The following is a 24,394-nucleotide window of genomic DNA, read 5'->3' as shown; positions in this document are numbered from 1 at the left end:
CAGTGTGCACGATGTGGACCGCTGGTGGAGCCTCAAGGCCCCCGTGGTCCCAATTGACTCACCGCCTCTTGCGGGAGCCAGCATTGCTGCTCCTCAAGGGATCTGCTTGAAAGGCATCTCCCTCTGTGCAGGAGCAATCGTTTAATCTCTTTCCTTGCTCGCATGTTTGCATGCAGGGAGAAAGATCAAACCTCCGCTTCCAGAGGGCGGGAGCACTTTGATAGCTCACGCCCACTGGAACCAGAGTGTTTGCTCTGAGTTGGCGGGAGCTGTCAAGGCTCCTGGCAAGTCAGAGCAAACAGCTGTGTCCCAGGGTGGGCACCGCGGGACATTGCAGGAGCCAACTCTGGCAGTCACCATGGCCATAAATGGATCTTGGAGAAGGGGGTCATGCAGCCCCCTTCCTTTGTTATGCACTGACCGCCCGGGTGGTGGCGGCCACCGGACTATTATTACATTAGCCCCACGGAGGTGGTGGTTCCCACGGCCTATATTATTTAATGTTTTTGCCCCGGGGAGGTAATGGTTCCCAGGGCTTGTAACATCCAAGGGCGGAGGAAGGGTCCGTGCAGTCTTCCTCCATTTAACCATTTAAAAAAAAAAAAAAAAAAGTCCCATGGAAGTGGTGGTTTCCGGGGTTCCTAGTGTCTAATTCAGGGGGCCTGTGTACAGTTACCAGTAGGTAGTTCTAGTTAGGACCTAGTTTCCATATGAAAAGCTTTTCTTACTTGCCTATATCTTTGGCGTCGTCTGATGAATCTTCACGAAATGTTCTCCCAAAAAGTGCCCTGTGATTCATTTTGCACATGGAAAGTTTTAGGGTGATCCATCAAGCGAGGGCCAAGAAAAATAGGGGGGGGTCAAATAATGTGTGTTTCTCATGCTAATTTGCATAGGATCTTTAGACAGGGCTGCAACCTGAACTGCTGGACGGAATTGCTCCAGATTTGGCAGAAAGGTAGAGATCGGTCCAGAGAAGTGCCTTTTTGTGATTTGGTGTAAATCCTTTGAGTACTTTTTAGTGCCAAGGCACAACAAACACTCTGCTTCCAGAAAACGAGAGCTCAGCAATGTTCTCGCTTGCTGGAAGCAGAGCAGAATTGCTTTCAGACACAGAGAGCTGCATGTTTAGCCGCTCCCTATGTCTGAAAACAATGCTGGCTCCCGCAGGAGGCTGGGTGCTGGCAGGGGCCGCTCGGGCATTCAGGCTTCCCCCGCGATCCCAGTGGAGACTGGGTGCCCTAGGGGCACCTAGCATACATGGCCTGGCCTCGAGGGAGAAAAAGTGCTTTGAAGACTCGTCAGGGGTAGTAAGTGCAATTACAATTATTACAGATATGCCGTGCCCTGGAGGAGGTGGGGCTGGGGTCCCCTGGGACCCGCTCCCCCAGCAGAATTAAAACAATTTAAAAAGGCCAGCCACAGAGGATGGGGTCCCCTGGGCTGAAATAGGCCAAGGAGGGGGGCCTGGCAGCCTGATGAAATAGGGTGTGGAGGGGGGCTGCGCAGCCCCCTTCCACCATTACAAAAAGGCTTTGCCCCGGGTGATGGGGTCCCGGGGGTCGAAATCAGCCAGGGTAGTGGGGACACACGTCCTCTCTCCCCCCCCCCCCCCCCCCACCTAATAAAAGAAAATATATTTTTTTTTTAAAGGTCAGCCCGGGAAATCGCCGGAGGCCCCGCCCCCTTTCTTAACCACTCTGTAAAGGGGCCTCCTGGCCACTTTTTGAGGTATGAAGTCCCCTTGGCTGGTGAGGGTCTCTGGAGACCACCAACCCCTCCTGTTATCTCTAGTAAATCCCACACAGCGGGATTGCTTTGAGGTCAGAGGCCACGTCCCCTATTACCCCCATTCGGCAAACGCATTTCCTGGCACACAACTAGTTGGGGGATGAAGTCCCCTTATCTCCTGAGGGTCCTTGGGGGCCAACAACCTCTCCTGTTACCTCCAATAAGTTCTTTTTAATGTTTACGTGTCAACGCTGGCAACCCTGATAAGATCATTTGGTTTCCAATTGACCTCCTATGCGGATGACACGCAAACAGTGCGATCTCTCCGGCGTGGGAAAGAGGCTGAAACAGAAAAAAGATTTCATGACTGTATGAAAGCCATCTCGGGGTGGATGTCCTCTAATTGCCTGAAACGTAACTCGGACAAAACAGAGGTCATCATATTTGGGAACAATCAGCACCTCTGGAAGATCCGATTGGTGGCCGGAAGAATTGGGAACCTGCCCCGTACCGACCAAGAAAGCAAAAAACTTGGGGGTTATTGGTGTCAGTAGGCTCACCTTCGGGGACCACATAAGTGGGGTGGTCTCAGCGAGTTTCTTTATCCTTAGAATTATAAGGAAAATAAAGTTCTTTCTTCCTGAAGACAGTCTTAGGGCAGTGGTCACGGCAATCATCATGTCACGGTTATACTACTGTAACAGTCTTTATTTGAACATCCCCCCAAAAACCTTAATAGACATCAAATCGAACAGAATGCAGCGGCCACACTGACAGGGACACCGAAGTTTGTCTCGGGTACGTCCCACGCAGCGGGATTGCTGAGAGGTCAGACGCCATGCCCCCTTTCACCACCACTCTGCAATCGCACCTCCTGGCGAACTATTATTTAGGGGAGTAAGTCCCCTTGGATGTGGATGGTCCTTGGGGGCCAAGAACCCCCCTCTTTTTCCTCCAGTAAGTCCCACACAGCAGGATTGCTGTGAGGTTGTCGGAGGCCCCACCCCCTTTCTCCACCACTCTGCAAACGCGACTACTAGTTAAAAAACCATAGAAATTCATTTAAAAAAACAAAGATTAAAGGGAAGTTATAGTTTGGGAATAGAATTATTTAAAACTCAGAAATTCGCTTAAAAAAACAAAGGTTACGGAGACATTATAGTTAGGAATCGAATTTAAAAAACTTAAAAAATTCACTTAATTAAAACAAAGGTTACAGGGACATTATAGTTAGGCTGAGATTTCACTTGTATAAAACCATAGAAATTCAGCAGTTATTGTTACATGATCTAAAACTTACACCCGCAATGCGCTGCTTATGACCTTGCATATTCCATTACTCATTACATGGTCAGTTACATCACTGATGACATCTCAAATGACACCACTGATATCATCCACAGAACCACTCACACCACCATACAACCTCTCTCGTATGCTTACTCAGTCATACAGCCGCTCACTCACTCAACCACTCACTCCCTCACTCATACAACTAATCACTCACCCATACAGCCAAACACTCATCCATGCAGCTACTACACACCCACTTCTTCACCTATACAGCCACACCCATACATCCTCTCAACACAACTACTCACTCACCCATACAACCAATCACACAGACACATACTTTCCAATACAACCACTCACTTAACTAAACTTCCACTGAAAGAGCCACTCACTCACCCATACAGCACACTTAAACACTCAGTCACTCACTCATACAGCCATTCAGACACCTAGCCACTCATCCATACAGTCACTCACACACCCACTCAACCACCCATACAGCCACTGACACACCCAGTCAATCACCAATACAGCCACTCACTCGACCATAAACCGATATAGCCACTTAGACCCCAACTCACACATGGATACACACATCAACTCACATATTGTATGTTAAAGGTAATATCACTCAGTAGTCCACTTAATATACTAATTAAACTTCTGTAGTAGCTTAGTATATTTATTGAACACTCAAAAAGTCTTAAGACACACTCACTGGATGATGTTGTCAGTGATGTCATTGGAGATGTCAACATTGATGTCTCTGGCCATGTCATGGGTGATATAACATGTGAGGTCATAAATATATATATATATATATATATATATATATATATATATATATATATATATACATACATATATATACATACATACATATACACACACACACACACACACACACACACACACACACACACACACACATATACAACCAGTGGTGGCTGATCCAAAGCCCCTCTCTGTAATTTTTTAAAAAATATTCTGCGTTCATTTGAAAATCTGTGACTGACACTTTAATATTACCTCATAAAGCTATGCTTTCATGGTTGAAGTTTTACACTGAGCAGCATGTCGCCCGCAAACCAGAAACGATTAGTGATTATTAAACTCGTACAGAGATTACATGGTCGCACTGGCCGACTGATATCAGATTAAATTGTGCGCGTTTCCCCGTTATAAAAGGCATGCCAAAGGTGAATCTTTAGACTTAGTACAGTAATCACTGAATAGCACCTACATCCGATAACACAATACTGTTCTTACCCTCCCTAGAGGACACTAGCTCCACTACACATGCATATCATGTGTATGGACTACAGACTATGCAGTTAACAGCAGGCAGAGGTCCATTAACTATCCTTTCAGGAACAAGATGGAGTGCTTTATCGGATCATGTCTACACGTGTCAAGGATTTATGCCACACAGGGAAGAAGGCACCTCCAAAGCAGTCTTGTAAGCTGCAGGTAAAACATGCTCTTCCGTGTTTTAATGCTTTTAGGAAAGGAGATCATTTTTATTGGTATATTGATTTTTCTTGTACTGTAAAGCTTTTCTGTCAGACTGAAGCTCTTGCTCGGTCATTACAACCTTGCATCATAGAAACAGGCACGTCTATGATTTTTAGAGCAATTAAGGAGGAGGAATTTTGATCAAGAAACATGGCAAGTACTTCACAATTGCTTAAATGTACGGGAAATGTAATTAACCCCTTTGAGAGGCCTGAATTAAAGTGCATTAAAAGCCTTTGGTGCGAAGGCTATATTGTAGTACAGTATATTTTATAAGATTACAGTCCTTGCTGCTTTCTCCTTCGCTCCACGCTCTTCTTGTTGACGGATTTGGCAGGGTGCGGCTTCCTTCACTGTGCAGGAAAGGAATTGAAACGCCCCTGCACAGTGGAGAAGTCCTGTATTCAGTTGTCAGTGTATGCCATTGGCTAACCACTTAAAAGCTTTCCCCTTATCTCTCTTTTTGGCTAAATGGGTTACTGTTGTTGGCGAAGGAAAGTGGTTAGAGATTGGGGGAACAAATGTGAATCATGTAACAAAAAGGGCACCCTATAAAGATATTTTTCAATGTAGGATTATTATGTATAAATAAAAGAAATAGATGGTCTTGAATGCATCTGTCAAACAGCAATTACAGAAAACTGGGAATGTCTCAAATAAAGCTGAAGATCTCCAGTCGACAAATATTACTTTTCTGTTTGCATCTATTATTTCTAATACTGTGCCCACACAAAAAAATATCAGAATCAATGTTGGCAAGATTGCTATGCATCCAAGCAGCTCTTTTTGGCCAATACGAAAGTGTTGCCCTCTCCTTTTAGGTCTTGCCTAAAGACAGCTTTCTGTTGTCGAAGACTTTTTGTGGAAACAATACTTAGTGGGCTTTGGGTCAACCCATTCCTTACCATTTGTTGGTGTCGTTTCAATCTCATTTGCTTACTTCATATTCACTTCCTTTCCTTTCTCCTCCTCTTGATTTTCTTCCTCCCCTGAGACACAGCTTATTTTCCATCCTTTTGATTAGATGACTCATATACTTCCACTTCGTACATAAAGGGTACTACTTTTTCCTTATTTATTTCACCCCTCCATTGGGTTGTATGCGTTCTTGCTTTTTTCTTGTGTACTGCTTCCCCAACAAATCCTCCTGCCCCCTGAATTATCTGTGCTTTCCAAATTGCTCCCCGGTCCCTATTCGATAAGCTTCCCCAACCCTCCCTACCCTGCTCTCTCAAGTTCCTCCGTTTGTTTTTTGAAAAGATTTTTTTATTTTTTAAAATAATTTTTGGGATGTCGTTGCAACCTAATTTGCTGCAGGGCTGCTGCTTTCTGTAAGAAAAAAACAATGCATTTTAGTGCACGGTCAATTTTTTTTTTAAATTTACAGAGCCAAGATGAGCTTCCACCATCTTTCAATGGTATATTAAAACAAAAAGAAAAACGAATTGGCTACTGCTACATAAGGCATGCACGCGTCAGTGTAATGACGCTATGGCTGTTGTAGCATCCATGATATTTGAGCGTACATCTGTGATGACGTATACGCACTGCATTTTTATTTTTGCCTCTGCTGTTTAGTATGGCCAATGTAGCAATATCCATTTTTAAATCAGAAAATGAACATCAATGGCTTAATATTTTGCAAAAATGAGAATGCCTGCATATGCAAAAGAAAGGTAAGACCTATTGGCTTTGCCAGTGCTTATCTGCCAGGAGGCATGATCGTATTTGGACAGCCAGCAGAGACCTCAGCATTCCTCTGTTTTGTACCCTAATGGGAAATGAGTGTAGTACTAGATCTGCACGTTTTAAGATTCACAACACTTTTTCCAGGCTAAACACTGAAGAGATTGGATAGTAAAATATAGGGAATTGAGATAGGGAGACTGTGTGCTACACATTTAGTAAGTGGTCACCTCTAAATTTCTCACGATTTTACTAAAGTGAAGATAAAATATGCATTCAGAAAGAGAAGAGGATTGAAAGTAACATTCCACTCACTTGTGCCAGTTCTTGAAAGTCCACACCTTTTTTGAATTGAGTGCATTTGACCACTTTTAACTTTATACTCAGCCTGGCTACTGTGCTAAGACTGCCATCAAGAGATCCGTGGTGTGCTGTGTGTGCCAAGGAATGGTTTGATCAACCTAATTCCTGCTTTGTCAGTTGATCTGAGAGCAACAACTTCATTTTCCGTAGGCCCCTTGCACAGGATTTGGGATCATTTACTGACCCGTGTCTGACCCGTCCAGGCAGATTAGACGCCAGTGCCTCTGCAGCACCTGTCCAGCAGTTGTCATACCCTCAAACCTCCCTTAGACTCGTTACGCATAAATATAGCGTGCTCCTTACGTTTCAGTATGTCCAGAGGGTAGGGAAAGACAGTATCCTATCTTTGACTCGGTCCCATTTGCAGACAGATTATATTACCTGGGAACACGTGTTGCACTGGCAACTTGGTAAAAAGCACAGTAGTTTTCGGGGTTAGCGGTACTCTTTTTTTTTTTTTTTTTTTTTTAGGTCTTAGAACACATTGTTTTCAGTTCATCGCTGTGTTAAAACCTGTTCAGCGCAACAACTACGTTGTAAATACAACAATGTTAAGGGTTTTTTTTTGTACTGAACAAGTTTTTATTAATTCATTTGACATGTTGGGATGTTTCGTAACACAGATCGAGTTTGCTAGCAGGGCTTGTGTGTTGCACAGAATGATGTGAGTCAGCCTCTCCTTGGAATGAACACACTGACACAGCATAGTTCAGCCTGCTGCCAGACACACCCAGTTGCTCCTTCCCCCTCTATAAGTGAGTTGAGAAGCATTGAGCGGCCCAGCGGAGCCTCCAGTAGCTGGTTGGATACCATCCCTTCCCACGTGCAGCCCTGCGCCCTGTGAACATGAGGTGTACAGAGGTGCCTGGGAGGGAAAAGCAGCGGCACAGATGTCATGCACAGTACTATATAGGGTGACCAACTGGCATTGGTGCAAATTCAGGACGGTGAGTGTAAAAATTCAGGACAAAGGGTCAAAATTCAGGACACAAATTCAGGACAGGAGGTCAAAATTCAGGACAAAACTTCAGGACAATAGATAAGTTTTACAGACACATCATAGGAGGTCGCGCAATAGTATATAAGTAAGCCCACATATTCAACCATTTGCAAACCTATCCATCATGTATCCTTCCATATATCATTTCACCCATCCATCCATCCATCCATCCATCCATCCATCCATCCTTTCACTCATCCATACATCATCCATCCACCCTATCCATCTGTACACTCATCCATCCACTCTTCTACCCATCCATCCATTCACTCATCTATCCAGCCTTTTACCCATCCAGCCATCCTTTCACTTACTCATCCAGTCACCCAGTCACTCATCCTTCCACCCACCCACCCTTTCAGTCATCCATCCATCTTCCCTTTCTCTCTCCGTCGACCCTTTCACTTAGCCATCCTTTCTTCCTTCCTTCCACCCACCCACCCATCCATCTACTCATCCACTCATGAAACCATCCATTGACCCTATCACTCATCCAACCTTTCTCTCATCCATCTATCCTTTCACTCCTTCACTCATCTATTCATCCTTTTGTCCATCTACCCTCCCTTTCACTCACTCATCCATCCTTACATCCACCCTTTCACTCATCCGTCCATCCATTCACCCTTGCACTTATCAATTCATCAATCCAGCCATCATTTCACTCATCCATCCACTCACTCATCATCCACCTTTTCACTCATCCATCCTTTCACTCATCCATCCACCCTTTTACCCATCCAGCTACCCTTCCACCCATACATCCAGCTATTTACCTTTTCTCTCATCCATCCTTCCACTCACTCATCAATCCATCCATCCATCCATCCTCTCTCATTCTCCATCTATTCAATCTTTAATTCACCCATTCACTAATTCATCCAGCCATCCACCCATCCCTTCACTTACTCACTCGCCCACCTTTCCATATTAATTTTGAGCTGATCCTTTTTGAGAAGAGGCCCATCAAGAACTTCACCCTTGCTGCAGGAGCCATTCCAGGACTGGGGCAGAAGCCACCCAGGGCAGAGACCGGATCCATCACAGGGGGGACAGGAGCCATCACAGACGGGGATGGGGGGCAGGGGGGGGGGGGGGGTTTGCAGCCACCACATGGGAGGACAGGAGCCATCACTGGGGGGGGTGGGGGGCAGGAGCCATCACAAGAAGGGGAACAGGATCCACCAGGGTGAGCACAGGGGTGGGCATGCAGTATTCAGGTATCATCTTGGCCCTTCCAGGGTGGGGGTAGGGCTCCCTCCTGGACAATACAACGAGAAGACAGGCTCTCTTTCTAAAATGTTAGTTTTGCCACCCCACACTGATGTACAGTACTTAAAGGAGATACTCCAAGAGAACTGATTTAACGGATTGTCCTCCATACTTTGTTAATCAGTGTGGGTGCGATTGCGCCATTTCTTTATTTTATTACATTATAGACTGCATGTTTGAAGAACCGAGTTTTGCTTACAATTTAGTGACAGTAATTAAGCTCTGTGAAGAGAACCGCGTGCTGCCTCGGTGTAATCAGGGCCGGTTCTAGGATGTTTGGGGCCCTGGGCAGAAAGGGAATTTATTTATTTATTGCGTTTTTATATAGCACGGACTTTACCCGAAGGTGTCGGAGCGCTTCACAATAGGAGCAGTAATGATACATAAGTGAGCATGTTACAAAATCAATCGGTACGTTACATGAGGCAATAGTGACAACTGTGCAAGTATCAAGAGAAAACAGTGTGAGGCCCCTCTAAATTGCAGAGACATGACCCATTCAGGGCTGTTTGCATCTGAATAGATGCAGCTGCAGCCCCTCCCTCTCAGTCACCTTCAAAACCTCGTAACAGCTCATCAAGGGCTGAAGGTGTGAGGGTTGACATCCGCTGTGCCTCTCCAATGCTGCTGGGTATTTGAGCCTTGGTACAGCATCGGAGTCAAGAAGGGAGGTGGGTGGAAGCTGTGGTGCGACCGGTGCCCGGTTAAAATCACGGACAAATGGCGTCCGTTAAAGAATCCTTCACGGACAACGGACAGACGGCCGAAATTACGGACTGCCCGTGAAATTTACGGACGGTTGGTCACCCTAGTACTATACCTGCCAACGTGAAGAACAATCACTGTGTGAGGAGGGAGCGGGGCCTCGCGCCCAGAAGTACCTAGCTATGAGGCACTTTTGAACTCCTCCCAAACTTCCTCTTCCCAAAAAAACAAATAGGGTGTTTTCACACCCCTTAATGGACGTTGGCAGTTCCAAGCCTCGGAAAAACGAACTGGAAGACCACCATTTACAGGGGGTTTTAGCTCATTTTCCCTGCCACCATGTGATTTCATCTTCTCTGCTATAGACCGTGTGAAGTGAGGCGAAATCGTGTGACACACGGTAGCGCCGTGTGAGTTGGCAGGTATGCAATGCAACTTTAGAAATATGACTTTCCCTTTAGAGATGTTAATGGATAGAATGTGAACCTAATAGTGAAAGGGCCATAACCAGCAGAGGCCAAACCCCAAAGCCATTAATAAAGCCAGCTGATCTGGCATTACCTAGAGTGAGTGAATTGCCAATCAGCCCCTGCATACACCCTTTTGTTCACACCGCAGGATTTCCTAATTGGTTCTGTAGCAGGTTTCTAGGGACGCCACGACTGAGTGCTTGGACATGGTAATACCTCTTTTTTGTGATGAAGAGCAGACTGACAATACAACATTATGAGAGATCCACCGAAGATTTATTTAACTAGCGAGTGTGGGTTAGTGGGGGGCAGGGGCGAAGTTATTACCCCCAGGCAGCACACCAGAGTGAGTCAGGAAAAAAACGAGATTCTCATTTATGTACCAACCTCCCACTTTTTCTGTCACACACACGTTGGTATATTAGACCTGCCAACTTGGAAATAAAATTAACCTTGTGATAAGAGGACGTGGCTGGGCTTCATGCTGAGGGCTGGCTTTTGGGCCCATCTGCCCCAACTGACTTATTTTCCTCTCCAAAAAAATAGAAAGACAAAGGTTGGTGGGCTGCTGCTGATGTCCTGGGATGTTTTCACACATCTTAATTACCATCGGCTGTTTACAGCCTCCAGAGAGGAGCTGAAAATTCACACACTTCAGTGGTTTACAGCTCCTCACCAGGTGACCGTGTGAAGGGAACCGAAACCGTGTCGCACAGTAGCACCATGTAAGTTGGCTGGTCTGGTATATAGCACAGGCTCATATCCATGTTCTAACTCAATGCAAGAGATACAAGCGAACTCCTGCTTTGTCTGTCTTCCACTCTCTTTGCTTCTCTTCCTTTCCAGTCTCTGTCTAACAGAAAGAACCCCCTCTGCTTGAGCGAGAACATTTTATAGTGGCAGATAGGATAGTCCTATTTTAAAAGTTGTGCCTTACAAAACGAGAAGAATAAGTTCAGGAGGTAACTCTTTCTGCCAAGTTTTAAATATTTGTTGCTATTTTAAAGGCATATTTTTAAAGTTCAAATATATGATTTTTTTATTTTTTTATTAAGAGTTTTATATAGCACAAACTTGACCCGAATCGGGTATCAGAGCGCTTTACATAGCACCAGTTGCATTACATGAGAACACATTCATTTTTTTTGTTAGGCACAGGGAGATTAAGTGATTTGCCCAGAATCACAGGATGTTCAGCGTCATTGCCGAGATTTGAACCCAGTTCCCCAGATTCGAGGTCGACCGCTCTAGCCGTTAGGCTAACTCCTCTGAAGTTTATCTGTTTTTACATTTCTAATGCATCAATAATCTCGTCACTGTGATGGTTGTTTTGATTAGGATATTTATAAATAGTCTTTTTTAAATATATTTTTTATTGGCATTTTGAACAATTAATAACATTGTACACATTTCACATTTAACATCTTATATGTTGTCTCATCCATATGACCGTATACATGATAATATACATCTCACCACCCTCCCGCCCTCATCTCAAGCTCAGTGAACCTATATCTTGTGCAGGTGACTCCAGACTACTTTATACCTGCGTGGAGTCCTCTGGCGACCACTTCCTCTGTCTGTGTTGTCCCCTTGTGAGATAATCAAGCAGATTGCACCACCTGTCTGCCCAAGTTCCCCATTGCGATGTACCCATGGGGTATGGTTCAGTTCTACAACCTGTCCACAACAATCTACGGGGGTAAAAATAGTGTTGTTGGTACAGTGCCTTGCACCACCGCAATGCCATATAGGTAACCTTGTGCAATATGTAACATTATTATATATTAGCGTTTTGTAGCTGTGGTGATACAACTAATTAAGGGGTCACTCTCAAATTATAATCATGTTTCAAGCACAACCTCTTATGATGAGTTCAACCCCAGTGTAAGAAAGAATAGGAGGGGAAAGGAGCTGGAGTGTGAATTTTCTCAGAGAATATCAAAATCTGGCACGTGAGGAAGATCTTACAGTCTACACTGTGGCTGTCATAAGAACAATTTGGATTTGGAATGTTTAAAGATTATTTCTGCTCACCCATGCCCCAACTGCATGTGTTCTGATTTGACTGGCTTCTGTTTCGATTATTCAGAAACAATGGAGTAGGAAGCAATATGCATAGGAAGTTACTGTTAGACCTGCCAGCCCTTTGGCTGTCCCCTCCTCATTTTTTTCTTCCTTTACCCTCTAATTTTTCTGTCCACTAGTTTTTTTTGGTGTTGACTTAGAGGCTCTGTGTGGCTCAAGGCGCTTCCCTAAAATGGAGGGAGGGAGAGAGCTCCTCCACAAAATGGTGGCCTAAACTGTCACCTTAGAACCTGGGCCATAGGCTGGCATGAGGAGTTCCAGAACCTTCTGGGCCACTCTAGCCAGTCAGGGCCCAGGCGATATATAGAGGTGAGGTGCGACGGCCATTTTGGAGTGAACTGAGGTAGTCAGGAGTAAGGCACCTGAGTGGAGAGGTAGGAGCGCCAGAGGGGGGGGAACTGACTGTTCTTGGGGCCTGCTTTTTCTCCCCCCTCGGTTGACACCACCCCCTACCTCGTGACCTAGCCCTGCCTTCAGCCTCTGACCCTGGGATCACGTCAACTTTTTGTGCTCCCCGCCTAGTCAGGACCCCTGAAGAGAACTGGGGAAGAGAGTGACCATTTCTGACCTTATCCATTTTCCTGACTGTGCCTGGGTCCCCCCTATCTTGTTCCGCCACTGGCGTGTGGCCTGCCGCATTCCAACCAACCTGTCCTGAGCCTGGGCGTCGCTGTGAGGAGACAGGGGGCGCTAGGCGCCGAACATTTCGCCACCCCCGAACTGCCGGCCACCCCTTAATTTGTGCCACCCCCGTCGGGGCTGTCCCAGAGAATAGCTCACCGCTGCGGCCCAGGGCCGGAAAGATCGCCCCCATAGTCATCGGGCCGTGGAGAAGCCCAGGGCCCCATCGCTGCAGTCGGAAGGCAGGAAAGCCCACTGGAACCCTGCGAAGGCCTCACCAGGCCTGGAGCCATCCTGTGAGGGCCGCGCAAGGCCGTGAAGCGGATTCCCCCCAACACGTGACGGGGCGGACTGCGAGACGCCGCCCCCGCCACCGGGTGATTTGCCGACTGGGCCGCGCCCCGCAGGTAGCGCTGCATCGGCGGCTGCGGGTGCGGGCCCTGGAAGTCTGAGGGAAACTCCGGAGCCGTCTGGAGTCCTGCGGAGCCCCCACCACCTCGCCGGACCGCGCAGAGTGGAGCGCTGACTGAGAGGAGGCCCGTGAGGGGCGAAAACCAGCGCAGGGGCCGAGAGAAGGCTGAGGAGAAAGGTAACCCCTGGGGGAGGCGTGCGGAAGGCCGTAGAGAGGCCCAGAGTTCCCCCCTCCCCTGGGGAGGCCCAGTGAGCCACAACATTTCCCCCTGACCTGGGACCCACCTCACCAGCATCTCCTGCCTCTGTAGGGCTCCAGGACAAGGGAGTTTCGGGCCCGAGGACCTCGCCTCAGACGGAGAGTCCCGTTAAGGCCTTAGGTACTTGCCGGGGATAGCACTAATGAGGTACTGAGTACACCGCTAAGCGGAAGGGCCACTTTTAAGGTGCTATGAAATTACCAAGTGCAGTGCTATGTTAATGACTCTATTTAAGGCGCTATGAAATTGCTATGTGCAGCGCTATGTTTAATGACTCTATTTAAAGCGTTATTGAATTTGCTGTGCTGTGTTTGACCACCAGGTGGCGCGCTTGATTTCACATCAGGGCTAAGGTACTTAAGAACTGCCAATTTAACCACAACGAAATGTTTTGACCCTAATGTGGTGTAGATAAAAATTGATTGGTTTCATTTGAAAGAAAAGAAAAACCTGATAAAAGGAAAGAAAGCTTTTCTAACTTTTATAATACCTTGGTGTAGAGTCGTTTTTAGTGGTGATACGCTGGAGTGCTGAGGTGAGTGTGATGCAAGCACGACATGTTACTCCGGAACTAGGCCTTTCCACCTGAGCCAAGCTACCCTAGGACTTTAGGTCCAACAGTTATCTAGATGGATTACTGCCTGGAAGCAAAGAATCCAAGGAGTTTACCGGAGGTGTGTGGCAGATGAATCAATCATGGCCGCTATAAGGATATGGCCACCTGGATGACATGGGTAAATGGAAGATGGACATATGGCCACCATAGGTGGCTGTCCACCCTGTACAGCTGAGTGACTGGTAGATGAAGAATAGCTATCTGGAGGTTTATATCCACCCTGAATACCTTACTGAGTAGGAATGAAGCTGGGGTTGTGTAGGGTTACTATTGTTGAGGAACAGCCAATGTGCCTGATTAAGTGGTGGATGAGGCATGGCTGCCAGAAGTGGACGTCCATCTGTCACGCCTGTTTGATTTGAGGTGAATGAGCCATGTACTGTTATGATTATGATCACACAGTATTCTTGGATTACTCAGGTTTGTGTTGAAACAGCTGCCTCAACTGGATGGCCACCTGGTATGTCTGACTGAATTCATTGATGGTCACCCAGTAAAAATCGAAGTGTCTGGAAACGAATGTTCATCTGGGAGGAGATAGAAAGGTATCACTCTAAATGTAGAGCACAGAGCGAACCCACGATTGATCGCCTGTGAGTGAAAGCAGCCAACAAACTGTGGCCTTTGCTCTTACTAATATAAGTGTGGCCACCATTATTGGAATTTGGATGACCTTTATATAGCCTGATGCAGTGGTGTCTGATTTGTTGATACCTCTGCTATCTATTCCTGGTCAGGGTGAATCCTGCTTGGGAGAGAGTTAGAGACCTAGAAGAGGAGTCAGCTCTTACCGTTTTGTTCCAGGATTTTAAGAAGAACTGAATAGAAGGCAGTTGTCAGGAGCTCGCTGCATATCTCATGCATTAACAAGACCAGGTTGCAAATACACTTAACTTACTTGGCATCAGGCCATCTTCGCAGTAGCAGGGTTCTTGCAGAGTGAAGTTTTTTTGCACACATCCTACACAGAAGTAAAGTGACCAAGAATCAGCCGCGGCCCGTGCAGATAAGAGCGATGGGGCCGGGAAATGTGGGATTTCGGCAGACAACGAGGGAAAATTAATTATTTAATTTTCCCTTGTGGTCATCTGTTGAATCCACTCCCAATCCGGCTCTACCGCCCGTACCTGCACGTTCTGCGGCTGCCAAGAAGGGTTAACCCTGAGAAGGATAAAAGGGGGCGGGGGGGACACAGGGCAGCAAGTGAGCAGACACCAGAAGTGTTGAGACCGTTAAAAGAGAAATAGAAACATTTACTGTCATGTACTTTGATTTCCCTTTATAATATTTCTGAGTTTATGAGTAATGACAGCAATAGCCTAGTCCCTAGCTGGAAGGGAAATGCCACACTTGCTAGGTGAACAGCTTGAAACAAAATATGTGATGTCAACCAGTGCCGCCTATCCTGTTGAGCCGCTTAATTCGAAAGGGGGAAGGGAGTTGAAAGCTAATTAAAGGGAAAGGTGAAATTGCATTTTGAATGGAAGCCCTGCCAGCCCTACGCCACACTCCTCCGGTTTTAATTTAAAATATCCACATGGGCCAGGAAGAGTTGACTTAAGGATTTTGTTTCACAACGTTAATCTAATTTGGAGAGTTGTTTTTGTGTTGTGAAACACAGGCTTATGGGACACATTAACACACTGGATGTATTTATAGGCGCTTTTAAGTTGGTATGAAAGGAGTGATCTTTGGCCAAAGAAAATCAGAAAGGCATTTCAAATTGCCGACTTAAGAATGTAATATACACTTCTGACTACTACTTTTGCTACTTTGGAAAGTATAGCTTGATTCAGTATAGTATCAAGTCAGCCTAAAAGCTTATTTATGTGGTTGTATGCTGTCCCACTCAGGATGATTTTCAGTTTGATTGCTCAAATCCACGCTTAAAATTGTAATGCAAAAGTAAAAAAATATGTTTGCACGATTCAGCCATGCTCAGTTTAGCAGACCACCTGCCCCAACTTTCTACTGTATACCCCATAGTGAAACTTTCACATGGGTTTCCCAGTCCAGCCAACTCGCGTATTGCCAATGTATTCCACACAGTTTTTGCATCTATAGGACCGCCACAGCGTGAGGATGCTTTTTTTCGTGAGGAAACGAAGATAATCTCTTGTTCTGAGGGTCTTCACTGTTCTGATCCATTGTGGAAGTGATGCCCAGTCCTTCTTGACTTGACCTCTTTACAGAAGCTCATTAATCCCCCCTCCTCTCTCACCCACCTGGTGAGTGGGTGAGGACCCGTCCCAGCTCAGAGAGCGCTATCGGAGTTTTCCCCTAGACTTCACCCCTGCAAATTCCCCTCAAATCTCTTCTATATTCCCCCTTACCTTGGGTTGGTTGGATTCAATGGGATTGTTTCCTGTGTTGGCTGGTCTGGATTCTCATCGCTGCACGTTTGTGTATCCAAAAGATTCGAATTTCCAAAATGGTCAGCAAAGCACTTCAAGTTAGAGAACTTCCACTGGCACTATTTAAGGTGGAAAATTACAGTTACAAATCCTATTTTGTTGTTTCAGTCGATGCACTAATGTGTCTGAAGACAGCTGAATCCCAAATTCATTTAGATGCGTTATTTCTATCTTAGCTCATCCTTCTTAATTTGACTGATCAACTGGGAACTAATTCTCATGATTTAAGCGATCAAAACAAAGTATATCCAGTATTGTAAAAAAAGTTTTCCTTTTTTTTGCAGATTAATTTACGTCTTATCTTGGTAAGTGGGAAGACAAAAGAGTTTCTGTTTTCGCCCAATGATTCAGCGGCAGATATTGCTAAGCATGTATACGAGAACTGGCCAATGGGTGAGTATCTCTTTTTGATGCGCTCCTACTTATTTCTTCTTGTAGCCTCAAACCTTTAGTAAAAGTTATTTTTTATTTGTGTTTTGGATTTCCTTTTAGTTTACTCTCGTCTGCTTCTATGAAAAGTTGTTTTCAGCAGTGGATGTGCAATGTCAAATTTTTTCACACGAAGTAACAGAAAATACTAAGATCCCTGTGCTGTGGGGTTGTTCAGAAGAGTGCTTTGTGTAGTAAATGTCTAATTATATTTGATTAATTCAAGCAGAAAAATGTATCTGAGACTTCCTGTCATTGCCGCGGCCCACCTTGAAGTGCCCCTAGTATGTTTAATTGAATCTGCAGTAGGGTTTGCAGTATATTAAACATAGCTGATAACAGGGCACTAGTTCTGGGCATTGACCACTCATTTCAGGTGTTATGCCATTAGCAACAGTGGGCAGTCCTAGCCCCTACGATATTGGCATTACAGTGTCGTTAACATGTTTCATAAAGGTGTCTGTCAATCGGTAATATCTACTTAGCTGTCAACATGTGGCAAGTTATTTTTATCCGATTTCATAAGATGGCTGACAACCACCTGTAGCTAGTGTTTAAAACCCACATAAGGGGCGTCTAAATTAACAGAGGAACGCAGGTTACTGAGTTAGTTTGTCTTCATGTTGTGGATATTAGGTGCAAGGGGAGCAGTAGAATAGAAAAAGAAACATCTCATTGAATTCAGCTTAACACATTATGCTGCCAGTAGTCTCTCCCATCATCCCATAGTCGTTGATTATCTTGACCTCTAAAAATACTGATCTTGGGATACTTGACGTCATGATACGTCGGCATTTACTCTCCAAGCAGAAGCACTGGGTATCTAGTTGTAATGTACTTTCCTCATAGAGGTAATTAAAAAACACGTTGATAAGCCGAAACTTAAAAAACATAAAAGTCAAACAGACCTCATAGGGGCAGGACCTTCTTCCCCCAGACTAGCCACAATGATCACAGTGCTTCTTTAAATGCTTTAGACGTTCCATGTTGTGATTTTATTTCGACTATTTTGTGTATGTATTTTTCTTTAGGGGTCTGGGAATACAGGACCGCTCTCCTGCCTCTTAAACAAGAGACATGGGTGAATGCTTTTGAATGTGCCACTCCCCTAAGAATTGCTTGATGGCCTGACCACCTCTATCATGTTGGTGCACAGACTGGTGGGCTTAGGTGTGATCATGTTGTGCACAGACTGGTGGGCTTGGGTGTGGCTGATTTGGGAAGTTATACCAAGGGATTTCCTTGGTCCGAAATACCTCTGGGTCAAGAGTGTTAGATGTTAAGTAGTTTTTTTAATTTAATGACCGTTTTGTGGGCATGGTTGACACCTGGGCATTGTGAATATCGTGCTCCCTTGGGAGGACTATTGAGCCAAAAAGTTAATTTACACTTGATAATTGGGTATTTAGATTTTTTTAGTGGCCTTAAAGCTGCGGGTTGTCTGCATTATTCTCTTTTAGAAGCAAGAACACTTGCATATTTAGTATTGTGTGGGAGGGTCTGGTAACTTTCATATGTTCTGTTTAAAAAGGATCAGGGCAGGACCACCATTGTCCCCCAAGAAAGGAAATCGGCATAAAGCTCCTGCAGCTCCACTTAATTTCCAGGGTGATGCTTGTAAGTTGATGTGGTTGTGTTGTTTTAGAGGAAGTTTGGCAGCCAGTTTGTACCAGATGGTAGGGCGTTAGCTCAGCAGTACCAGCCTCTGATTACACCTCCCTCTTCCTACTATAGTGAAATCTAATTCAGAACATCATCCTAGCAGATGGATACAGACTGAGAGAAACCACTCCTAAAAGAAACGGCCTAGGATAGTCTTCTAATTCTTTACCTGGGCAAACATATCCTTGGTGGAGCCACTTTGCAGGGGAAAAGTGCTTTCCTACTCAGCCCTTACAGTCCCAGTTATCTCCGATTCTAGTGAAAATTCTCTGGGGAGGTAAAATCAACCACACATCTCCTTACTCCACGCATGCGACCTCTCCGGGTGGTAGGCAGTAGTGCAAATGGTGGGGGCAAATTAATTCCTTCATAACGCCCCCACCTTTTTCACCAGGATGTACCACCTTAGCCTTTTTTAGGTCTCGGCTAGCGAAGGCTGCGCTTGCGCAGTCTCGCTCGCGAGATTTAATGAGTTTGAGAAGAGGGGCTTGCACCCGCCCCTTTTCTCTCCTGTTCTCCATTGGCTGGCCTCTTAAATGCTGGCCAGCCACTGGAGAAGAGGTCCAGTCACTCCGATTATGCCCCGTCCTTTTCGGATCGGGGGGCGTGTTTTTTGCGAGAAGTCTCAGGGAGGAGACAACAGCAAAACACGCCCCCCAATCCGAAAAGGACACTCCCTTTCTCAGAGGCATTTTCTGCTGTGCCTCGGAGAAAGGCGGTGGTGTCCCGGCGTTGCTCCCTCACCTGATCTCCTACTGTACGGCAGGAGCTCTGTGCTTGGCCGCTGAGGTGACGGACCCGCGTCATGGGCAGCGTCCGTGCTCATTCCGTAACCCGGAGTCTCCGCTCTCACATCCAAGGTATCCACACAAAGGCGCTGCCCCCCACACCTGACCCCAAGCACAAAGAGCCCTGCTGAATGGGCAAAGTTTGCACTTTAATTTATATCGCCGTTTTTGACTCGGCAGCAAAACATTTAGCCAACATGGCGATCTCTATCAATTAAAAAACAAGCAGGCGTTATCAGGACTCGGTTCGCATGTAACACCAAGTTCACAATTTTCTGTTTCAAAATTTACCTGACACAAAACAAGAAACAACCACTTTTCATCCAGCAAGAAAAAAAACCGCAAACCTTTCGGTTTAATGGTGGGGACGAGAAAGCTACTCCTAAGTGATATGGCGTAGCTACGGGTTATGGTATTTTTTGTAACTTGTGCCTCAACAGGACAATATGGTGAGTTCTCTTCGGGATTACTCAGTAGAGTGAAGCAGCCTTAACACTCTTCCAGACACAGACCCCCTCTCTCGTCACAGATCGGACCTTTCGTCGAGCCCCTCACACAGCTTTCCTCCCTCCATTTCCACTTTCACCAAAGCAGGCTCCTCACTCAGCACGGTCTCGGTTTGTCCGTCACCGATGTCCCTGCCTTTCCTTCCCAATGGTTAGCGGTGCTCCCGGGCTTGTATATAGATAGAATAGGCGGGAGAGGCAGTGGTATGAGTTTAGCACCCTAAAACACGAGGTGGACACTAGTTGCCGATCCTTGGAGTGGGTCTAGGCCTCCAAAATATAGAATGGTGTCCACAGCGCCTCTACATACCTCAAATCTGACGGGCGCGTGCACCTCGAAACGCACCTATCCGATGTTTCAGATCAGACCGCTCCTGCGACTTCACTCCTCTAGAGGGCGCTGTTCCTTTGTTGTGTGATCCTAAGAGCTACAAAGCTAAACATACACTTATGTGCATTAGGATAACAGTTAAGTGCCAGGGCCACGGAAATTATGCGACAGGGGGCAACCAAACTATGTGTCGGGAATTACTTAATTATGCGCCAATAAAAGGCAAAATATATTGTGGCACATTTTGTAAAAGTATTGCCTCACATATTTTACATTGTTTATATATGTTAACACTTACGGTTTCATTCACATCATTAGAACCAGTCGGACACCCAAATACAGCAACAAGCAACGAATGACGACCAGTCATACTTTGCAAGGGCCTTCCACTGAGCAGCAACACGGGTTGCGGCGTTTTAGTAACCTGATCCGTTTGGCCTAGAAACAGGTTTTTTTTTTTAAATCAGCAGATTATGCAGCAGGTGATGAATTATGTGGCAAAACCATAATTACGTGGAAAACGCTGCAGCCGCAAAATCCCAGCATTTCAGTGACCCAGATTATATATAGCACGCTTCATAAAGTGCAGACTTTGAATGAAGATATCATTGTAAACTAGCATAGTGAATTAAATAGTTTATGCCGAGATCTATGTAGAACTGCTAGCGCAAAGTTTTTAGTTCGAGAAAAGAGGATTGGGCCTTTCATCTATCCGAAGGTCGATATAACGAGCATCCATTTTGATTCAAGGAAATAACCCTTTACAAAAATGTTAAAAGTTAAGTGCTTTCTATAAATTATTTACACTCCTAGAAATCTATTTTATCTCCTACATTTAAAAGCAAATTAGTAAAATGCACCCATTTCACAAGTACATTTAAAACCCGCCTGTTTTAGAGTACCGAAACAGCAAAAGGAAAGGCACCGACCTGAGGCTAAGCAGAGGCACTTTAATAGAATTTTAGTAAAATTATATATTTATAGAAAATTTCTATATAACCAGTCTTAAGGTGCTAATCACTAATAGACCCCACAGATCCTTTCCCATGGACATAAAATAAATGACAGTAAGAAGTACGAGCGCGCCTTTTCTTAGTCCTATGCTAAATGCCTCAGGTGAACTCAAAATTATTAGTTTCAATGTAAAACTGTAGGATTCTTCACAAGGACCGGTCAGCTCTCACTGTCCCCGCCCCAATTTGTGCCGGAAACATGCTGCGCATGCGCACTGAATACAGCACTGGACGTTGGTGATCTGCCAGGAACGATAGTGATCGAGACAATCAAACTCCCTCCACGTGACTTTGGATTGGAGGTTCTTCAACTGAGGACATTCTACAGCACACTTTACACTTTTGAAGCACAAAGTGCCCTGTGAGGCGAGAATAGAGATGAGGGTGCACTATTCTCCCACACACGACACCTGGGAGGAGGGTTGTTATCTCCAGGTATATGGCACCTGAGTGGGGCTCACTTCGTGCACCAGTCCAACAGACAGTGAACCTAGAAGGACAAATGGCTCTAGAGTGGCTGCACTTCGAGGGGCCTTGGGCGTCCATGCCTAGCAGCTTGATACCACATGTCGAATTAGTGGGCATTTCCCATCATCAAAGTCATCTCTAAATGTACATGGCGGTCTACACTCCATATTATTTTTAAGATCATTGTATGTCTTTCCTTGCGATGCTCTACAAGTCAGCCCCACAGTACGCTTTTAAAAGAACAAACCACGTGCACATGCACCTCAGATAGATCTTAAACAGTTGTAATGGTTCATCAACTATACTCCAAACTAAAATTACCTTCTACAGGACACATTAGACAGAGCTCAGTGCAGACAAACGAAACCGTCCAAACATGCCATATGGTTTCCAAAAGCGCTTACCACCACCAATGACTACCCAAGCCTTCAAAACACCGTGTTAGATACAACACCTCACACACATCCAAAAAATGTAAATGTGAACGGGTGTAGAACTTAGGTGGATATCGACGTGCCCACAGCAGCATTCACCCATTACCCTGTACCATCCATCATCAGAGGTGGCCAAGAAGTACACGGGCAGAGCCGAGAGTCTGGCTCGGCTCTGAGAGCCCTGGTATGAGTAGAGCCATGAAAATATTTGGCAAGTGAACCGTGCCACAAACATCAACAAGCATTTACAATGCAACGGTCTCGGCATTGTTAAAGTTAGAGCTATTGGAATTGCTCATGACATTATTTTTGTTTATGTTTTTAAAACATGTAAAGAAACGGCATTGTTATTTACAATGTCATTAGCTTAATCTGTGTGTGGGTGCAAATGCACTAGGTCTCGCATTGGAGAGTGATTAAGCTATTGACATTGTAAATAACAATGCCGTTTCTTGAAATGTTTTAAAAACAAAAACATTAACAAAAATAATGTCATGAGCAATGCCAATAGCTCTAACTTTACCAATGCCGAGACCATTGCATTGTAAATGCTTGTTATTTTACTGGGTCCAGTCACCTTCATTATTGGATTAGCTGGGACAGGTCAGTCTTTAATCCGAACATGTTGCACCTCCTAAAAACAAAGCGTTCTAACATTGCTTTTAAGGTGCAACTCCAGGGCTTTAAGTGGGCCGGGTCTCACCGGTGCTGAGGACCTGCAGTTTTTAAAGGGGGCCTTCGAAATGGGTCTCTATCGGGCTCTGTTTTGTGCCCTAGCACAGGAGGTCCGTTCTTTACGAACTGTAGTGACAGCAGGCACATCTATGTGCGCGTGCTTACACAGCTCACTTCTCACTAGTGGAGAAGTTATGGCATGACCTCATGCCAGGTGAACGTTATTGGGGAAGGGAAATCCTTTAGAGAGTCATCTACGTCTGGATTTCCCTTCGGTTTTTGAAACAAACTCAGGAGTAGCAACATTGTCCTGGTTTCACCAGGGCTTTAAGTGGAAGCTTTTTCAAAATTATATACAAGCCATAGTTGCTGCTTATTGATCTTATGCAACAAACAAACATCGACAAAGTCAATAGTCCTGACTTATTGTAGGTATTATGTTACTTGTTGTATCATATATCTGGATGCAATGACCGAAACAGCAAAATACAAGTCGGGCGGCTCACTATGCTCTAAGCACAGATTTTTAGCTTATGTGTTCTTAAGCCACGCTCTTAGTTACATTGTCCTCGCCCCTTTGAGAGACCTCCCCCCCCCCCCCCAGTTTTTTCATCCCACGTAAAGCCCTGTGCAACACTTATATCACCAATTTCTCCATTGAAACCTATGACTTATTAACTGACCTACCTGAGGTTGCATGTTTTTTATGTCTCGCCTCCCAGACGTTACAAGCTGTCTAGTTGAGAAAGACCATTTGTGGGCTTCACAAAAATAGTGGGCTTACAGTCTGCCCCTTTGGTTACTTTTGGTTAACTTTTTGTCACTTTTGTTTGCTTACTTATTTGATAGCTTTCCTTCCTCTACTAGGGGTTTTCCATCCCCTACTAATGTGTATCCATCCCCTGGAGAATAACCTCTTCTGATGGAGACTTCTAGCCACAGATACCTCACCTTTTGACTATTCCATTGGTATCGGGCTTGATCCGGAAACCTCTGTGCACCGGTATGTGGCACCATGCACTGACTTCATTCCAATCCAGAAATCATGTGCGGACCCTACACAGGCACCGCTCCAGCGCAATGGTGTCCATTCCTTTCTTTCTGCACCACCAGCCCCGGAGCACACATCTCTGAGACACTTACCAATTTTCCAAATTGTTTACAGTGTGCAAGAGATGTCCCTTCCTAAGACGACAGTTTTTAAGTCATGTATGGACTGTCGTAAGCAAATGTCTGTGATAGATCTCTATCAGGTGTGCCTGTGATGTCTGGGAACGAGTCACAACTCCACAACCTGCAGAGGCTGTGTGTCGATGACCCCAAAGCCAATCCACGACCACAATCAAATCTTTACATTGCCAAGCATAAGAAGGCTCCTCCTCAAGACTAATCTAAGTCGTTGTCCAAAGCCAAGGTTTAGTCCCGGTCCTGTTCCCTCTCCAGGAGTTACCAAGTAGGCTCCAGAGGCGGTCTTTGTTGCTGTCCAGATAGTCTTGTTAAATCCAAAAAAGAACACAAGAAATCAAAGCTGGACTCTGCCACCTCTCACATTCGCTTCAGCAGGCGTGGGGGTTGCGCCATGGCTCTAAATCTTGCTCCTAGGGTCGCACAACTTCGAAGCCAATCCTGCAACTGTATCCCGC

The 24,394-nt window shown here is 45.4% G+C and overlaps 1 protein-coding gene across 1 annotated transcript in view; it reads left to right on the top strand.

Annotated features, from left to right (window-relative positions):
- UBL3 (ubiquitin like 3) overlaps nt 1–24,394 on the top strand; it is a 345,611-nt gene that overhangs the window by 214,135 nt on the left and 107,082 nt on the right. The window contains exon 2 of the mRNA XM_085621653.1: nt 16,730–16,838. Within this exon, the coding sequence (XP_085477779.1) occupies nt 16,730–16,838 (109 nt within the window). The remainder of the gene's footprint in view (nt 1–16,729; nt 16,839–24,394) is intronic.

This window comes from Triturus cristatus, chromosome 8 (assembly GCF_964204655.1).
Source record: "Triturus cristatus chromosome 8, aTriCri1.1, whole genome shotgun sequence".
NCBI classification, from domain to species: domain Eukaryota; kingdom Metazoa; phylum Chordata; class Amphibia; order Caudata; family Salamandridae; genus Triturus; species Triturus cristatus.
This window is presented reverse-complemented; position numbering and strand designations above follow the sequence as displayed.